At 42.3% G+C, this 19,046-nt stretch overlaps 1 protein-coding gene and 1 long non-coding RNA gene across 2 annotated transcripts; both read right to left on the bottom strand.

The window, feature by feature from the left end:
• Positions 1 to 200: 200 nt before the first annotated feature.
• On the bottom strand, positions 201 to 16,546 carry LOC114910936 (cytosolic phospholipase A2 gamma-like; the record flags this gene model as incomplete). Its single annotated transcript, XM_029253517.1, has 10 exons — positions 201 to 807; positions 1,218 to 1,386; positions 1,521 to 1,669; positions 1,835 to 1,927; positions 3,621 to 3,710; positions 5,032 to 5,211; positions 6,770 to 6,875; positions 7,058 to 7,256; positions 16,138 to 16,280; positions 16,511 to 16,546. Coding segments are annotated over 10 exons (1,338 nt in total), but the record flags the coding sequence as incomplete, so codon positions are not given.
• A 2-nt stretch (positions 16,547 to 16,548) lies between these two features.
• Positions 16,549 to 18,255, bottom strand: LOC114910916 (uncharacterized). The gene is made up of 3 exons (XR_003797809.1): positions 18,132 to 18,255; positions 16,848 to 16,885; positions 16,549 to 16,622 (listed from the first exon to the last, which is right to left on the bottom strand). It is a non-coding gene; the product is annotated as an uncharacterized LOC114910916 (long non-coding RNA).
• Positions 18,256 to 19,046: the final 791 nt, after the last annotated feature.

Here is a 19,046-nt window from a genome sequence, read left to right as displayed (position 1 = left end):
GAAATGCAAAAGAGTGAAGCAGTGAATAAATTTAATGTTGTCTCATGATCTGGAAGCTAGACATTGATTATATTTATGGATATATATGGTTGTAAAGGTTTTTCTGATTAGAAAAGAATAAAATGCTGACTAATTTAAAAATGATGAATGAAAAATGCAAAATAATGACTCAAAGAAATTTGATTAGAATGTCTGTGAAAGCTAGAGATTGATTATATTTAATGATATATGGTTGTAACGTTTTTTCTGATTAGAAAATAATAAAATGCTGATTAATTTAGAAATGATTCAAAAAGAAGTCGATGAAAAAGCAGCTTCTAAAGCATTAGCGTTGTCACGGTGTTTCCCCGGAGCGGGTGTGCCGGAACCAAGTGCGGAGCACAGGAAGGCTGTTCAAGGGGCAATCCAGAAGACATGGTCGAAGAGACAGGCAAGAGAAACCGATGTGCGAACGTAGTCCGAAGAGAGAATCCGAGAAACATAATCCAGAAGACAGGCAAGGAGTCGTGGCAAACCAGGAAGTCGAGTACGAGGAGCAGGACGAGTAGCGAGGCTGAACGAGGTTCCACAGCTTCCTATGGTCTGGGCTGCCCTTTTATGTGCCCGGACCCTGATCGGCTCCCAGTGTTGCTTGTTACCGAGTTGGCGGGCGTGACAAGCGTGCACATGCTGCCTTGATCTCATTGAGGATCTTCTCCTTGTTGTTCTTCACATTCCCACTGGACACCAGCAGCAGGTCCTCAATCATTTCCTTGCTGTATGGATCCTGAAAAGTTTTGTACCTCTTCCTCCACTCCTCAATCTTTTCTGAGAGGGACATGGAAAAAAACTATTAGAATATCAGAAGAAAGAAGAAACTTGAAAGCAGTATTTCATAGGAACCTGGATATCAATTGGCTCTGAAGATAACGTTTCTCCTCTTTTACTCTACATGTATTAATATAAGAGAGTCCTGTTTTAAAAGAAATATTTGAACAGCCGGACTGGCGTCCCGTCCTGGGTGTGTCCCCTCTCCCTCTGGCCTTATGCCCTGTGTTGCCGGGTAGGCTCCGGTTCCCTGCGACCCCGCATGGGACAAGTGGTTCTGAAAATGTGTGTGTGTATTTGAACAGCCATAAGGGAATATGGTAAATACACATTTTCCATCATTAAAGCATTGTTTTTAAAATCTTTGGGAGGGGATGGTACAGGATTGGATGGGCGGTATATGACCCAACCTTCACAGTTGACAGTGTTGAAGAGCGGAATGTAGATGACGATGGGTGCTTTTGTTTCATCTTTGAACACATAGAAGTCTTTAGGGTTCTTTTCCTCTCCTGGTTCTATGACCACGGAGGGGAATGGTATTCCAGCCTCTTTACAGTAATCTGCAGCTTTCTTCACTGTCTGGAGAGATCATAGTAGTGACATTGTTACATGTAATTCAAATGAGACATCACAGTATCTACCAGAATGTGAAACCACAATGTCGATGTACTGAAAGAAATTTAGCAGTATTAAAATATTGACTCTGTTCTTACCAGGAAGGGATCACCACTGCTGAAGTCAAAGGAAAGAATGAGGTCCACCTTCCTCTCCGGCCGTAAGGCAGCCACATAGGGAGAGTTCAACAGGATTCCTGCATCCTCAAAATATTGCTTTTCATCTGACAGTAGAGGGGGTGGGATGCCTGCTGGACACAGAGCAGAGCCAGTGATGCTTTACTGCTGTATCAGGCCACATCCGTTAGTGAAGGTAAAGATATTGTAACAACCTGCATTACTGGTTTAATATAAATAGTTGCATTATGGGAAATAATGTTAAGTGTGTGTGTAAAACCACTGGGGGCACTTACGGAGAAAATAGTGGGGTGGCTGTGTTTGTGAATAGGCTGAAAAAGAGTCTGAGGGCGCTAAGCAGGCCAGGAAGGCTGGCTGTAAGCGCAGGTCTTGGAGAAAACAGGATCTTCGGGCCGAGAGCATCATTTCTGTTGTGTCGGTGTTTGAATATATCCTTTGTCATGAACGCTGCCTCCGCATCCTTCTTCATCCCATCTAAACTCACAGCGCTGCGCGCCACATTTGTGACAGAGTGGGATGCGGATGGGGCAGGACGTTGAGAGACTGGATCAATGAGCAGCTGAACACCAAACACGAGGAAGGGGAGAACAGCGAAACGGAAGAACAGTGTGCGGCGGAGGAAGCGCCTACAACGGTGGAGGCTGAGGCAGACGAGCTGTGGCGGAGCACGGGTGTCCACTGTCCAGGGGGACGCCGGGGAAGCGCACACTAGTGACTAGGGCGAGGACGGTGGAGAAGAGCTGCGAGGTGCCTCTGAAGACGGGCGAGCAGGTCGAGTGGGGTCTCCCTGCGCCCAGAGAAGGAGCGGCAGGAAGAGGCAGCGAACCGCCGTCGACCGCGGAGGCGGAGGAAAGTCGCCCTGCGCAGAGCGCCGCTTTCCCGAGCAGGGCGGACGCCGTGTTGGACGACGCGGAGCAGTGTGTGCCTCGTCTGTGGACGGGCAGAGCTCCGTGTCGGAGGTGAGCGAAACCGCCGACGCTAATTCTCCCGCGGAACGTGAGCCCGTCGCTTTCGGGGAGAAAGCCGCGCCCACCCTCTGCCTGAAGCCCCGGCGAGTGTTGCGAAAGAGCGGCGTGGCGGAACAAGCGCCGCAAAAAGAGAAGGGCTGCGCAGTAAGAAGCGGCCGATTTTATCAATTTATGTCTTATGAGCGTCGCGGCGGGCTCGGCGTGCGGCGAATCGGCAGAGGCGAGAGCGGCAAGCAGAGGGGGGCTTCGCCGGCCGGTCCTTCGCCGAAAGACGGCCGAGCTGCGAGGCGCACGACGAGGTGACAGAGAGCGCGAAAGAGGGCTCGCCCCCGACGACGGAGCGGGGAGCGACTGCCGAGAGCCGGCGCGAAGGTCCCAGAAGAGCCGGTCAGCCACGGGGAGCGCAAGGCGGTCGGCGAAAGCCACGTCGTGGGCGCCGCCATGTCTGGTATGTGTCACGTGGGAGAGAAGGAGCCGTACTGGTACCGAGGCCTGGCGGTCAGGGAACGAGGTTGGCCGCCTCGACCCCCGAGCGCGCCGCCATGGGGGGCTTCTGCAAGTTTCCCCGCCCCAACCACCAGCGGTGAGCGTCTGGGACCTGCACTCCCGACCGGATGTGCGTGAGAACAGCGCTGGACGTTGGGATACTTGTGGGGCAGGCAGCAGCGGGGACGCTGCTATTCTTTTTGACGGGGGGGCTGTGTAACGACCCGCATTACTGGTTTAATGTAAATAGTTGCATTATGGGAAATAATGTTAAATGTGTGTGTAACCACTGGGGGCACTTATGGAGAAAATAATGGGGTGGCTGTGTTTGCCAGTCAGTGTGTTGAAAAGGCTGGGAACGCTGGCTGTAAGCGTAGATCTTGGAGGAAACGGGGTCCTTGGATTAAGAGCATCATTTTTCTCGTGCCAGTGTTCGAATAAATCGTTCGCTATGAATGCTGCTTCCGTGTCCTTCTTTGCCCCATCCAAACCCACAATGCTGTGTGTCACAATATTTTGTCCTCAGGTTGTGGCTCCAGCTCAGTGGTTAGAGAGTTTGGAGAAAAACAGAGAGCAACAGGCACCAACAGATGAGAACCACACTTGCCTTTTGCTGGGTACTTGTACAGGAAGTTGAATTTGGTGCCCCAGGTCCAGTTATAAAGAGCTATTATGGTCTTCCGCACTATTTCTGAAGCTGTGTTAAAAAGAGAAAACAGAAATCAGTTTGTATATTGCTGATGTTTTTCTCCAAAGCAACGTACACTGTTTTGCCCCCTGCAACTATTTACCCATTTAAACAGTTGTACATTTTTACTGGAGTAATTTATGGTAAGTACCTTCCTCAAGGTACTTTAGCTGGAGGAAGATACCAACCTGTGGGTCCAAAGGCAGGAGCTCTAAGAACTACACTACCAGCTTCAAAACACTCATACACGCATTTGAACATAAAATTATATTATAGAAATGCAACTTTCTAAACAGCTTACTGTAAACATGGTATAACTTCTGATGGGAAACTACTTACTTCCTTTCAAAGGACCAAACAATCCCTCAAGGGCCTTGCAGATTTCAATGGAAAGATCTGCAACATATGTCTGTTTCTCCTCTGCATTCAAGTTCAGCCACTCATTTTTTTGCAGAACACAAACTCTGGGATAGTTTGTGTTGCTTCCTGCAAAAACAAAATGGAATTCATTTAGACACATTCATTTAATCATTTTCAAACTATTTTCCATGTTTCAAAACAGCTATTAATAATCAATTAAATTATAAATCTAATAAATAATATACTGTATTTCATGTATTATGTTTGATATGATAAACAAAAATGCTGTAGGCAAGATTATGTAAAATAATTATATATATAAAACAAAATGTCGCATTTGTTCTGCATTGACTGAACTGGTGTCGGTCACAGTATTAGTATTAAACAGAACACTTAGTACCTTGTTGTAATTTTATCATTTTTTGCAGCAGAGGGACGCTTTCATCGTTATTTTCATAAGAATCGCGTAGCTGCACAAGACACTCCAGCACTTGGTATGCAGGGTCCTCACTGAGAGCTTTAAAAAACCGAAAAAAGATGTTACAGAAATATCCACTGTTCGACCTGAATGTGAGATAAAAACAAGATATTGAAAAAACACAGCAGCTCACCAAGTATTCCTGAATTTTCAGACTCATTCGCTAAGCTGCAGAACCCAAACAGCCCTGAAAAGTTGGAGGGACTTAATTAAATGTAGCCTTCGGCCAAAAATAAAAGGTTTTAATTTGCATGATTATGAAATTATAAAAGAAATTAAAAAAGGCGCAGAATCAAAAAGCAAAAAAATTGGCAGTTAAAAATGTGAGGTCAAATAAATGTTTTGCTTACTGTGAATCCAGTCCCAAATCCACTGTAATATTTCCGTTATGTTTTCCTTCCCATCTCCAAGAGCACTGGCACAGAGTCCTGCAGAGACATGACTGAGGTTTTCTTACCCACTCCGGTGTCTCTGGAACAGTTCAATTATTAAAACAAGAAGCACAAAGAGCACCTTGCAGGTACAACATGTCTTCCTCTTTGACAACCTTTTTGAGCTCTCCTTCCTCAAACTGGCTGCCGAAGAGGGATGTGATCACATAGGCCCCCACATGGGAATAACCAGCTTCATAAGGACTGATCTCAAACCAGCAGGCTGTAACACAGGGACGGACTCATTTTAAACCTCTACAAACTGTTACTTTCTTAAAAAAGACAAATCATACCAAAAAGTACATTTAAGAAAGATTTCTGGTAGAGAAAGTATTGAAGAAATTTGAGCTGCTGCATTTAGACCCAAAGGTTGTGTGTTTGAATCCCACCTCCAGCTCTAGTGTCCTTGCGGAAGTTAATTACCCTAAAATCGCTAAGATGCGTAAACTGCTGAAAGTAGATTAACATTGTACATTGCTTTGGAAAAAAGCATCATTTAATTCTCAAAACAAAAATATATTTTGGATTCCTTCCTCTCCTGATCTCCCACGTGCCAGATAAATCTCAGTAATTTTTCAATTATTATTATTATTAAGTATTATTTTTTTGTTTAATGATTTAAAAACTCTATATGTATCATATACTGGTTTGTAGGGGCTGCGGTGGTGCAGCAGGTTTGGTCTATGCCCGTTCTCTTGTGGGTCTGGGGTTTGAGTCTTGCTCCGGGTTCCTTGTGGTGGACTGGTGTCCTGTCCTGGGTGTGTCCCCTCCCCCTCCAGCCTTGTGCTCTGTGTTGCTGGGGTGGGATCTAGCTTGCTGCCACCCCATTTGGGACAAGCAATTTCTGTGTGTGTGTACTGGTTTATTTGGTGATTTGGTAAATTGTACTCAAGAATCATGTGTTTGCATCCAAATTTCTCTTTCTGTTGATGTGATGTACTTTTTGTATTCTTCTCAGAAATGTATTTCTCTCTGGATGATAGCATCTGGTAAATGTACATGTAAATATGTCACTTTTATGTAATTTTATTGAAAAAAGTCTTTTAGGGGAATCAAAGCTGCCCTGTATGTCCCATATTCATGACATGTCAAGGGAATTACACACACACTGTCTGAAACCACCCATCCTAAGCAGAGTCACAGTGAGCCAGAGCATAACACAGCAACACAGAGGGTAGGAGACACACCCAAGAGAGGACACCAGACTGTTACAAGGCACCCCAAGCAGGAATTAAACCCCAGACCCACCGGAGAGTAAACCGTGGCCAAACCCACTGCACCATCACACCCTCAAGGGAGTTACTAGTGGGCAAAAAAGAGAAATGAGAGACTTTGCCAATGTTGTGTTCTGCCTTCTCCTTTATCAGCCAGGATTGTCTAGTTTGTCTGCTGTACTGACAGGCAAACAGTGGCTTCCTTTTACTTGAATAAAAATGGAAAAATTATTAGCTGAGAGCACTACAGGAAGAGGAGGGATTAGAACCTGCAACTCCAAAGCCTCTAACCAAACATTCAAACCAATGCACCCTGCTGTCCATTTACAGTTTCAATAGGTTGAGTACTATATAGAAAATTTTTTTTTAAAATTTACTTATCTTCTCATTAATGCAAAGGTACAAATATTTTTCATAAAACTGCACATAATGATCTACAAAATACTTGTCTAGAATCAAACCATTTAGTGAACATGCTTCTCAATCGAGACTAGTTGATTAAAAGATCAGATGATATACTGTAAATACAAGTAAACATGGTGAACAGGGAGGACCAGGAGTGAGAACAAAATGTACTGTACATACATAATGTCTGATGGTCTTCATACAGTCCCTTGTCGATGGCTGTGTAGATGGGATATGGGTTGGTTGGGCCTCTGTCTTGCTGTTCTGAGAGATGGTGTCTATCTATCTATAGGGATTAAAAATGATGCAACAAAATATCACACAGCTGATGCAATTTTCTAATACATCTTAAAATTAAATAGTTCAAATAATTAAATACATGTTAAAATTAATTTAATGCAAATGTGTGGAGTCCTGACACCTAACAATTACACATCCCTCATTCTGTGTTTTGCTTTCATCACTGACCTCTTTTATGATGTTGTAAACAACAGTTGCAGCCCAAAAATCTGTCAGTGAGTAATTCTCATCTTTCACAGCTTCACTTAGCCACTCCAGCATGTCTGATATATTGAATTTTCCATTTGAAAGTCTGTCCACAATTTTTTTCTTGTCAGCAGCTACATTTATAGACCATTTGGGGTCCTCATACAGTGATGCCATGCACCTGAAAATGATAATTCACAAATCAAATCTTCTGTTTGTAAAGTTCAAGAGAATGACTATGAAGTGATGCAGAGAATTGTGCACATACAGTAACTGTAGTAAATAAGTACAGCAGCAGTAGGAGATCATGAACATGCTTTGGCAGACCTACTCTATGAGGGATGGGAAGATTCTCTGGGTACTCTGGTTTCCTCCCTCAGTCCAAAGTCATGCAACTGAGGTGAGTTGGTGTGTTTGACTGTGGGCATGTGTGGCTACCCTGTGATGGACTGGTGTCCTATTGCTAATGTTTATTCATTTTCATTTATTTGTTACTGAATGTGTAATGAGGTGTACATATTCCCCGTTTACCAGGTGGACCCTGACACTCCACAAAAATAGGTGATGCTGTCCAGCAGTTTCTCCTCTCCCATCTGAGCCAAAGAGCCCAGCAGTCCCACCATGGCCCTTTCACCTCCTCCTGAGCCCAGGACAGCAATGACAGGGACATGTTCCTGCGGGAGGGAGTGTGGGACAAGAAGAAAAGTCAAAACTGGCACTTTGGCCTACATGTTTTGAAGTCTTTCTCCAAAAAATCTATATAAAACATCTGCTTTAGGTCGTCAACTCAAGACAAAGAGGATGAAAGGCTCAGGTTTGCATGGAGGACATACCTGTCTATATTTAATTCCATTGTCCTTCAGACATTTTTCCACCACTGCTTGTCTCCCTTTAACATATTCCTCCTCTTTTAGATTAAGGGATTTAGGCACACGCACATACCTCCGAAAAGGGAAACTAAAATAGCAAACAACAGATTTTCTCATTAGTATAATTTTATCAGTCTGTTGGGCAGTTTCATCACATCTAAAGTCACACTGACACACACACACACACACATTTTCAGAACCGCTTGTCCCTTACGGGGTCACGGGGAACCGGAGCCTACCCGGCAACACAGGGCGTAAGGCCGGAGGGGGAAGGGGACACACCCAGGACGGGACGCCAGTCCGCCGCAAGGCACCCCAAGCGGGACTTGAACCGCAGACCCACCAGAGAGCAGGACTGCGGTCCAACCCACTGCGCCACCGCACCCCTACCACACTGACATAAAGACAAGCTATTTTTAATGTACTGAATATGAATTGGCCTCATCACTTCAGTGTTGTATTATTCTATGTATCAATCACTAGTTACTTTTGAAATCATAAACATGAAAATATACAGTATTTAAGGGCTACCTTTGCACTGATGTAGCGTCCCTGCTCCTGTCCGTCATCTGTAATTATAACAAGAAAGTCAAAGTACAACCACGAAAACAACCTTGCCATTTATTTTCTGATTTTATAATTATTCAGCTCAATTCAGTTCAATTCAATTTATTTTTATAGAGTGCTCTTCTCACGCAGTGACACAGAGCTCTTTAACACAGCCATAAGGCAAAAAAAAAAACAGATACAGACAAAGAAGACAGTCGACTACAGTCGACTAATGATCCAGTCGATTAATAATATGAGACTCTAGATGTATCTACAACAAGAGGTTAAACATTTTTATTTTTGCATGGCTCTTATCTGTATTAAAATGAATCCTTAATATTAAATAAACTTAAGCCAAATTTCTGTATCTTATGTAAGAAAAATGTATTCCACTTCTTACTTTGAGTACTATTCTGAAAGTCTGGACTTGCTTGATTCTTAATTGAGATTTTCAGCTGAGAATCCATGAAGGCGGTATAATTTTGTCCAAGTTGTTTTAATTTACGTCTAGATAATTTACCATGTATTTCTATTCGAGTCCATATATTCATATCTGTTCTAAAAGTATTAAACTCAAGAAACACCAAATTTTCTGAAAAATAGTGATGGTGAGAAGTGGCTAAAATATTAAGAAATATTCTTCTGCATATATATATATACGTATGTTCAAAATCAGTGCTATAAAAAATAATGAGAATTGCAGAGGCAAAAAAATATTGCTGGCATTCAGTCAGTTTTATATTTTTATAATGCAATGGAACTATTGTTATACACACACACACATTTTCAGAACCGCTTGTCCCATACGGGGTCGCAGGGAACCGGAGCCTACCCGGTAACACAGGGCGTAAGGCCGGAGGGGGAGGGGACACACCCAGGACGGGACGCCAGTCCGTCGCAAGGCACCCCAAGCGGGACTCGAACCCCAGACCCACCGGAGAGCAGGACCATGGTCCAACCCACTGCGCCACTGCGCCACCCACTATTGTTATATTTATATTATATTTTATAATTATATTTTATAAGTAATGGAAGAGAGCAGAAATAGTTCACAATGGACAGAATTTGTGCACCTCGAAAATGCAAATACATACGGACAAGTACACACACACACACCTTCTGAACCGCTTGTCCCATACGGGGGTCGCAGGGAACCGGAGCCTAACCCGACAATTCAGGGCGTAAGACTGGAGGGGGAGGGGACACACCCAGGACGGGACACCAGTCCATCACAAGGCACCCAAAGCAGGACTCGAACCCCAGACCCACTGGAGAGCAGGACCTGCTTCAACCCACTGCACCACCGTACCCCCATTACAGACGAGTAATTTTATTTAAAATTACAAATTATATGTTTAAGATATTTAATAATAATCATACTTGTAATCAAACAAATAACTTGTTAATTTTATAAGTTATAGAAGGATTGCAATTTACCGTGCAAATGAGCTGCTGAATGTCCTTGAATGTTGTTGTGTGGAAAAACGTACTAACAGAGTTTCATACCATGGTAAGAGCGCGCCAAAACTATAAAATTAACTCTGTGGAAATTGTGTCCTTTAAACCAAAGATGCCTCAGTACTTAGTAGTTTAGACAATAATACAGTCATTTAAATGAAATTTTGACATTTTACAATTACAATACAAGAAGTAACTTGTGCAGTTAAATGTTAACATTGAGCAAATATCTTAATATTAAAATATGTAACAATTTTCATCTTACCTTCTATCCTTACTGTTTGCTTCTGTCTGTCCTGTTTTTAATTGGATCGAAGCTGAGTTCTCTGAGTAGATGAACAACAGCTGAACTTCAGTGGGAGTATATATACTGTATGTACCCTCAACTATCGCCCAACCATGAATGTCAACACTCACGTTCCCTTGTCAGATTGAAAGAAAGTTCCATGGAACAAACATGTACAATCAAGGGTCTCGTCATCAGTCAAATGAGTCATTTCTTCATAGAAAGGTTATCGAAAAAATTTGCATGATTAGATGAACTGTTAAGATGACAGACTTACTTCTTTTTTAAGGTCCAGAAATGTCCCAAAAACAATTGAAAATGTTTTTTGAAAAGACCAGTATAAAATACTGTATCTGATGAAATATTATCGAGGTCATCTCATAGGAGATCTAAAAGAAATTGCAGTAATATAATCATATATAGTTGTCTTTCTATTTATTAGCTGAACCACAAAACTGAATTTGAAGTGTTGTTAAAAGAGCTAGCTAAAATACATATACGCATACATATAGATATAGCTAAAATACATTAAAATATACACTTTTTGGCCAATTGCTCCCTCAGCCCCTTGAACAGCAGTGTACATTAGACCATGGACAATTGACCTTGTTGGCAGTTTTCAACCTCTCTTTAAAGTGACAATTTTACTTGAGAAATTGAGGTGAAGCAGAGAATCGGGGACAAGTGGTGGCAGTGGCAGGTGGGAGATAAAGGAAAATGTGACACTGCACTGTGTTTAGTTTCTGGTTACATAGTGGATAAAGCTGCTCTCTTTAAATGTGAAGGTCTTGGGTTTGAATTCCACCTCCTGCTGTAGTACCCTTCAGCAAGGTACTTACCCTAAACTGCTCCAGTCAAATTGCCCAGTTGTGTAAATGGGTAAATAATTGATTTAACGTTGGTTCAAGGTGGTTTAACGTTGTAAGCTGCTTTGGAGAAAAGTATCAGCTCAATGAATAAATATATTTCTACTTCTGTGGTTAGAGATCCCCACATCTGGTCCAAGAGTAGGGTTGGACACCATTAAAGATTAAGCGATACGCTACAGTATCGGTACCAACAAAATACTATGTTTTTTTTATGTTATTATGAATATATATTGTAATGACCCGCATTGCTTGGGAGTGTCATGTTTGAGCGGGAAAAAATGTTCATTGTAAACAGTAGAGAATTGTGGATAAAATGTGAAATAGTTGTTCAACTGCTGTGGGGCCTCATGAGGAATATAAGGGGGTTGAGGGTCTGTTGGACAGTGTGGGAGAAGGAAAGCTTGAAAAGGGCTAAGCAGGTTGGGAAACCCGGTTTATGGTGCAGGTCCTTGAGGAAAAGGGGTCCTTGGACCAAGAGCATTTCCTTATGTTTGCGACGATCCCTCTTGCTGTGTGACAGTGATCCAATAAATGTTCGTAATGAACGGTGTCTGTGTGTCCTTCTTCGCCCCATTGGAACAGAGAGCGCTACAATATGCCATGTCCTGCACATTGAAATACTAACTACATATTGAAACACCCAGAAGAAGTAATATTTTATTTTTATTTTTTGTTACACTTGAGTTGAATCACTGTATAGCCTGCTAAAGAAAATACTCTCTGACAACACATTGCTTCCCGGTAACCAGAAAGACTTTGGCTCCAAAGCTGCGGATTGTTGACTTCCCTTCAAGTGTTTGATAAATCTTTGAAGGATTTTCTATTTTATTAAAGTGTGAGAGAGAGAAAGAGAGAATCATTTGTCATTTGCACAGTTGCACTGGGTATACTTGGCATTGAATTGCTTGTGACGAAGCTCAGATTCAGACATTGACAGTACAAGCATGTATTAGACAAGAATGAACACATATTTAGAAAAGAATGGTTGAGATGATGCTGCAATGTAGTCGATAAATGAAAATGAAAACAGTGGTGGACAAATGCGCGCACACACACACACACACACACACACACACACACACACACACACACACACACACACACATCATCTGAACCGCTTGTCACATACGGGCTCGCGGGGAGCCAGAGCCTAACCAAGGCTGGAAGGGGAGGGGATGCACCCAGGACGGGACGCCAGTCCGTTACAAGGCACCCCAAGCGGGACTCGAATCCCAGACCCACCGGAGAGCAGGACTCGGTCCAACCCGCTGCACCACCGCGCCCCCCTGACGGACAAATGACATTGTAAAAATCATGTGCTAATAAGTAAGGTGAGCGGGGCGCGGTGGCGCAGCGGGTTTGGCCAGGTCCTGCTCCCTACTATATATTATATACTAAGACAAACATTTGACTAACTGATGTTGGACACAAACATTTATAAATCATTTGGGGTCCTCATACAGTGATGCCGTATACCTGAAAATTAAATTTAGCAAATCAAATGTGCCATTTGTAAAATAAAGTTCAACAGAAAGACTACGAAGTGATGCAGAGAATTGAGCACATAGAGGAATTATAGCAAATAAGTACAGTAACAGATGGAGTTTGTGAAAATGCTTTGACGGGTTTGCTCTGCAAGGGAGGCGAGGCGGGGAAGAGGGAGAAGGGGATAAATTTTCCAGATAAGGAGACAGGAAAAACAAATTAAAAACAACAAAACACCCTCTGTCTGCATCCCTGTCCCCTTAATTCCTGAGCACCATGAAAATAAACCAGCACTTCTGTTCCCTGACCTTTGTGCCCCCTGAGTCATCTTGCCACATACACACACACACACTGTCTGCACCACTTGTTCCATACAGGGGCCCAGTGAGCCAGAGTTTAACCCAGCAATACAGGGCATTAAGGGGACACACCCAGGATGAGACACCAGTCTGCCATAAGGCACCCCCAACAGAACTTGAACCCCAAACCCATGAAAGAGCAGGCAAAGGCAAAGGCCAACCCTCTGCACCACTACACCACCACACCCCTGAATGTAATAGCTCTACTGTTAAAAACCTTATTACAAAGAACATAATCACGTAAATGAGCACATTTTCTATTATGACAATTTACATTTTCACCACTTCTATCAGCACTTCCACAAGGACTAAGAAAATATCATTGGCAAAAAAAAAAAAAACACTTGAGGATTGGAGTGGGTAGATTTAGTGAATGAGGGTGGTGTATGTGATGTAAATGACTAACAGTGCAAATAAAATGCTGACAAGCAGAGATTTCCATCACACGGCAAAGTGTGTTTTTGTGTTCCACCTAACTGTATTTTAATAGACTTCTTTGTTCAGTTTGTGTGATTAGTGATATGACCCTCCACAAAAGCTCTTTCTTGCTAAGTCTTCTGCAAATTCTTCACAAGAAGGAAAGAGTGATATCAACAATCTGTAATGATGGAATACAAAGGGTAAGTATTGTAAAACACTTCTAGATTGGGGGGTGTGGGGGGTGTGGCCAGTTTGGGCAGGGCCTCCTCTCTACTGGGTCTGGAGTTCAAGTCCTGCTTGGGGTGCCCTGCGACAGACTGGCATCCCACCCGTGGGTGTGTCACCTCCCGTCCGGCCCCGTGCCCTGTATTGCTGGGCTAGGCTCCGGTTTGCTGCGACCTTGCTTGGGACAAGTGGTTACAAGAAAGACTTTCAGACTGCCCTTAAAGAAGGTAAAGAATGCCCTATCCAACTGTGGGCCAAAGACTATTTCAAACAAAATAAATCAGAAGTCAGTCAGTGAGTAATTCTCATCTTCCACAGTTACACTTAGCCATTTCAGCATGTCTGACACCCTGGAACTTCGATTTGAGAGTCTCTCCACAATTTGGTCCTTGTCAGCAGCTACGTTTACAGACCATTTGGGGTCCTTACACAGTGATGCCATGCACCTGAAAATGATAATTAACAAATCAAATGTGCTGTTTGTAAAATAAAGTTAAATAGAAAAAGACTATGAAATGATGCAGAGAATTGTACACATACAGTAACTGTAGTAAATAAGTACAGCAGTACACCTCTCTCTCCTCGGTCCTCATTCTTCTTGATCTGTCTGCGGCATTCGACACAGTCAACCATCAGATTCTTCTCTCCACTCTTAACCGGCTTGGGAACAAAGGTGTGGCACTAAGATGGTTTGAGTCCTACCTATCTGACAGATCCTTTCAAGTGGTCTGGCGGGGCTCTCATTCTTCTACTCTGCCTCTCTCAACTGGTGTCCTGCAGGGCTCGGTATTGGGTCCTCTTCTTTTCTCAATCTATACCTCCTGCCTCGGTCCTGTCATAGCCTCCCATGAATTCAAATACCACTGCAGTGCTGATGACACTCAGCTCTTGCTCTCCTTTCCACCTGGTGCATCAGACATCTCCGCACGGATTGCTGCCTGCCTGTCGGACATCTCTTCGTGGATGTCTGATCACCACCTCCAACTCACCCTTTCCAAAACAGAGATTCTTTACCTCCCAGCTGTCCCATCCTTGTGTCATGATCTATCGATCAAACTGGACAACTCACTCATTTTGCCTACATCCCTGGCTAAGAGTCTGGGAGTAGCGACTGATGCGAGTCTGTCTTTCTCTCTGCACATCAAAGCCACAACCCGGTCCTGCAGATACATCCTGCATAATATTCGTAGGATCCGTCCCTACCTCATTATTGACTCTGTCCAACTACTTGTCCAGGCCATGGTGACTTCCCGCCTGGACTACTGCAACTCTCTCCTGTGGGGCCTTCCTGCTACTGCCATTAAACCTCTGCAGCTTCTACAAAATGCTGCTGCGCGAGTCGTGTTTGATCTGCCTAAGCGTTCCCACGTATCTCCTCTTCTCATTTCTCTGCACTGACTTCCTATAACTGCCCGAATCAAATTCAGGACCCTGGTTATTATCTACAAATGCATCAATAGAACTACTCTCAGCTATTTACAGGTTTTGATCAACCGCTACACCCCTGCTAGACCCCTTCGCTTGTCTACTTCTGCTCTCTTGGTGGTCCTGTTCACAAAAGGTAAAGCACGGAGGTTCTGGGTTCTGGCTCCGTTGTGGTGGAACGACCTTCCCCAGTCGCTCAGAACTGCAGAAACTCTGTCTGCATTCAAGAAGAACTCTGTCTAAAAACTCATCTTTTCCGGACCCATTTCACCCAAGACCTCTCCAGCTTATGTATGGTGTAAATGTTCATGCACTGTAACTTCATGAGCATCACCAGATAAAGCCTTTATTCAGCCACTACTCCAACATCGTTTTTGCTTGCTTGTGTTTCTAATTTCTAAAAACAAAAAATTGGTAGGAGGGTATCAGGTTTTGTGTATCCTGTGTTTTTATGCACCTACTCGAACGATGAACCTCGGTGCAGCAAGTGGTAGGTATCAAACTGGGTTTACTTGAGTCACATGTCTGCAGTTATGTCTCTTTCTCTTAATATAATGCGGAAATTGTACTTTTCTGAGTTGTACGTCCCTTTGGACAAAAGCGTCTGCTAAATGAATAAATGTGAATGTAAATATAGAATCTGTGCAACAAGAACATGGAAATGCATACAGACAAATAATTGGTTTTATTAATAGCAGAAGTGATTCTATATGCAGTATATCTAATAATTATTATGTATGTAATAAAGCAAATTACTTGTTAGTTTTACAGATTGTAGAAGGATTTCAATTTACCGTGCAAGTAGCTGCTGAATGTCTTGAATGTGGGGGGTGCGGTGGCGCAGTGGCGCAGTGGGTTGGACTACAGTCCTGCTCTCTAGTGGGTCTGGGGTTCGAGTCCCGCTTGGGGTGCCTTGCGACGGACTGGCGTCCCGTCCTGGGTGTGTCCCCTCCCCCTCCAGCCTTACGCCCTGTGTTGCTTGGTAGGCTCCGGTTCCCCACGACCCCATATAGGACAAGCAGTTCAGAAAGTGTGTGTGTGTATGTGTGTATGTGTGTGTGTGTGTGTGTGTGTGTGTGTGTGTATGTGTAATCAGGTGTACATATTCTCCATTTACCAAGTGGATCCTGACACTCCACACAAATAGGTGATGCTGTCCAGCAGTTTCTCCTCTGCCATCTGAGCCAAAGAGCCCAGCAGTCCCACCATGGCCCTTTCACCTCCTCCTGAGCCCAGGACAGCAATGACAGGGACATGTTTCTGTGGGAGGGAGTGTGGAACAAGAAGAAAATTCTAGACTGAGCGGTGGACCAAATATAAATTTTTTGTTGACTTTCTTGTGTCCTTCTTAAGTCAGTAAATGAAGGACACTGAGGTCACAGTCTTTATTTAGATGCAGCAGTACAGTTCCGGTAGAGATCAATCTTATTCATGATCGGCACCCTCAACACAAAGAGGGTGAAAGGCTCAGGTTTGCATGGAGTACATACCTGTTTATATTTAATTCCATTGTCTTTCAGACATTTTTCCACCACCGCTTGTCTCTCTTTAATGTATTCCTCCTCCTTCCGATTGAGGGATTTAGACACACGCACATACTCCCTAAAAGAGGAAGGAAAATGGAAAACAGCAGATTTTCTCATTAGTATAATTTCATCTATTGGGCAGCTTTATCACATCTAAATTCACACTGACACAAAGACAAGCTATTTTTAATGTACTGAATATGAATTGGCCTCATCACTTCAGTGTTGTGTTATTCTATCTATTAATCACTAATTAATTTTGAAATCATAAACATGAAAATATACAATATTTAAGGGCTACCTTTGCACTGATGCAGCATCCCTGCTCCTGTCAGTCATCTGTAATTATAATAAGAAAGTCAACGTGCAACCATGAAAATGACCTTACCATTTATTTTCTGACTTTATAATTATCCAATCAATTGATTAATATGAGACTCTAGATGTATCTACAACAAGAGGTTAAACATTTTTATTTTTGCATGGCTCTTATCTGTATCAAAATTAATTCTTAATTTTAAATCAACTTAAGCCAAATTTCTGTATCTTATTTAAGAAAAATGTATTCCACTTCTTACTTTGAATACTATTTTGAGTATCTGGTCTTGCTTTAGGCCTAACTGAGATTTTCAGCTGAGAATCCATGAAGGCGGTATAATTTTATCCAAGTTGTTTTAATTTGTGCCTAGATAAATTACCTTGTATTTCAATTCGACTCCATATATTCATTTCTGTTCTAAAAGTATAAAGCAATGGTAAGGGAGAGAAGTGGCTAAAATATTAATAAATATTCTTCTGCATATATATATATATATATATATATATATATATATATATATACGTATGTTCAAAATCAGTGCTGTAAAAAATAATGAGAATTGCAGAGGCAAAAAAATATTGCTGGCATTCAGTCAGTTTTTTATTTTTATAATGCAATGGAATTATTGTTATATTTATATTATATTTAATTATATTTTATAAGGGGGGTGCAGTGGAACAGTGGGTTTGGCAAGGGCCTACTCTCCAATCAGTTTGGGGTTTAAGTCCCACTTGGGGTGCCTTGTGACAGACTGGTGTCCCATCCTGGGTGTGTCCCCTCCCTCTCCAGCCTTGCACCCTGTGTTGCTGGGTGAGACTCCGGCTCGCCACCACCCCACTTGGGACAAGTGGCTTTAGACTGTGTGTGTGTGTGTGTTTATGTATCTGTGTATATATTTTCTAAGTAATAGAAGAGAGCAGAAATAGTTCACAAGAGACAGAATTTGTACACCACAAAAATGCAAATACATACAGATGAGTAATTTTATTTAAAATTGCAAATTATGTCCTTGAATGTTTCTGTGTACGAGCACTGTTTCATACCATGGTAAGTTGCATGCGCGCCAAAACTATAAAATTAATTCTGTTGAAATTCTGTCCTTGAAAGCAAAGATGCCTCAATATTTGGTAGTTTAGACAAAAATACAGTCATTTCAATGAACTTTTGACATTTGACAATTACAATACAAGAAGCAAACTTCTACAATTAAATCTTAACATTAACCAGATATCTTAATGTTAAAATATGTAACAATTTTCATCTTACCTTCTGTTCTTACCGTTAGCTTCTGTCTGTCGTGTTTTTAATTGGATCGAAGCTGAGTTCTCTGAGTAGATGAACAACAGCTGAACTTCAGTGGGAGTATATATACTGTATGTACCCTCAACTATCGCCCAACCATGAATGTCAACACTCACGTTCCCTTGTCAGATTGAAATAAAGTTCCATGGAACAGATATGTACAATCAAGGGTCCCGTCATCAGCCAAATGAGTCATTTCTTCATAGGAAGGTTATCGAAAAAATTTGCATGATTAGACGAACTGTTAAGATGACAGACTTACTTCTTTTTTAAGGTCCAGAAATGTCCCAAAAACAATTGAAAATGTTTTTTGAAAAGACCAGTATAAAATACTGTATCTGATGACATATTATCGAGGTCATCTCATAGGAGATCTAAAAGAAATTGCAGTAATATAATCATATACAGTTGTCTTTCTATTTATTAGCTGAACCACAAAACTGAATTTGAAGTGTTGTCAAAAGAACTAGCTTAAATACATATACGCATACATATACATATAGCTAAAATACATTAAAATATACACTTTTTGGCCAATTGCTCCCTCAGCCCCTTGATCAGCAGTGTACATTAGACCATGGACAATTGACCTTGTTGGCAGTTTTCAACCTCTCTTTAAAGTGACAATTTTACTTGAGAAATTGAGGTGAAGCAGAGAATCGGGGACAAGTGGTGGCAGTGGCAGGTGGGAGATAAAGGAAAATGTGACACTGCACTGTGTTTAGTTTCTGGTTACATAGTGGATAAAGCTGCTCTCTTTAAATGTGAAGGTCTTGGGTTTGAATTCCACCTCCTGCTGTAGTACCCTTCAGCAAGGTACTTACCCTAAACTGCTCCAGTCAAATTGCCCAGTTGTGTAAATGGGTAAATAATTGATTT

This window comes from Scleropages formosus, chromosome 7 (genome assembly GCF_900964775.1).
Source record: "Scleropages formosus chromosome 7, fSclFor1.1, whole genome shotgun sequence".
Lineage (NCBI taxonomy): Eukaryota > Metazoa > Chordata > Actinopteri > Osteoglossiformes > Osteoglossidae > Scleropages > Scleropages formosus.
The sequence above is the reverse complement of the archived record's forward strand: the minus strand, read 5'-3'. Positions and strand labels throughout refer to the sequence as shown.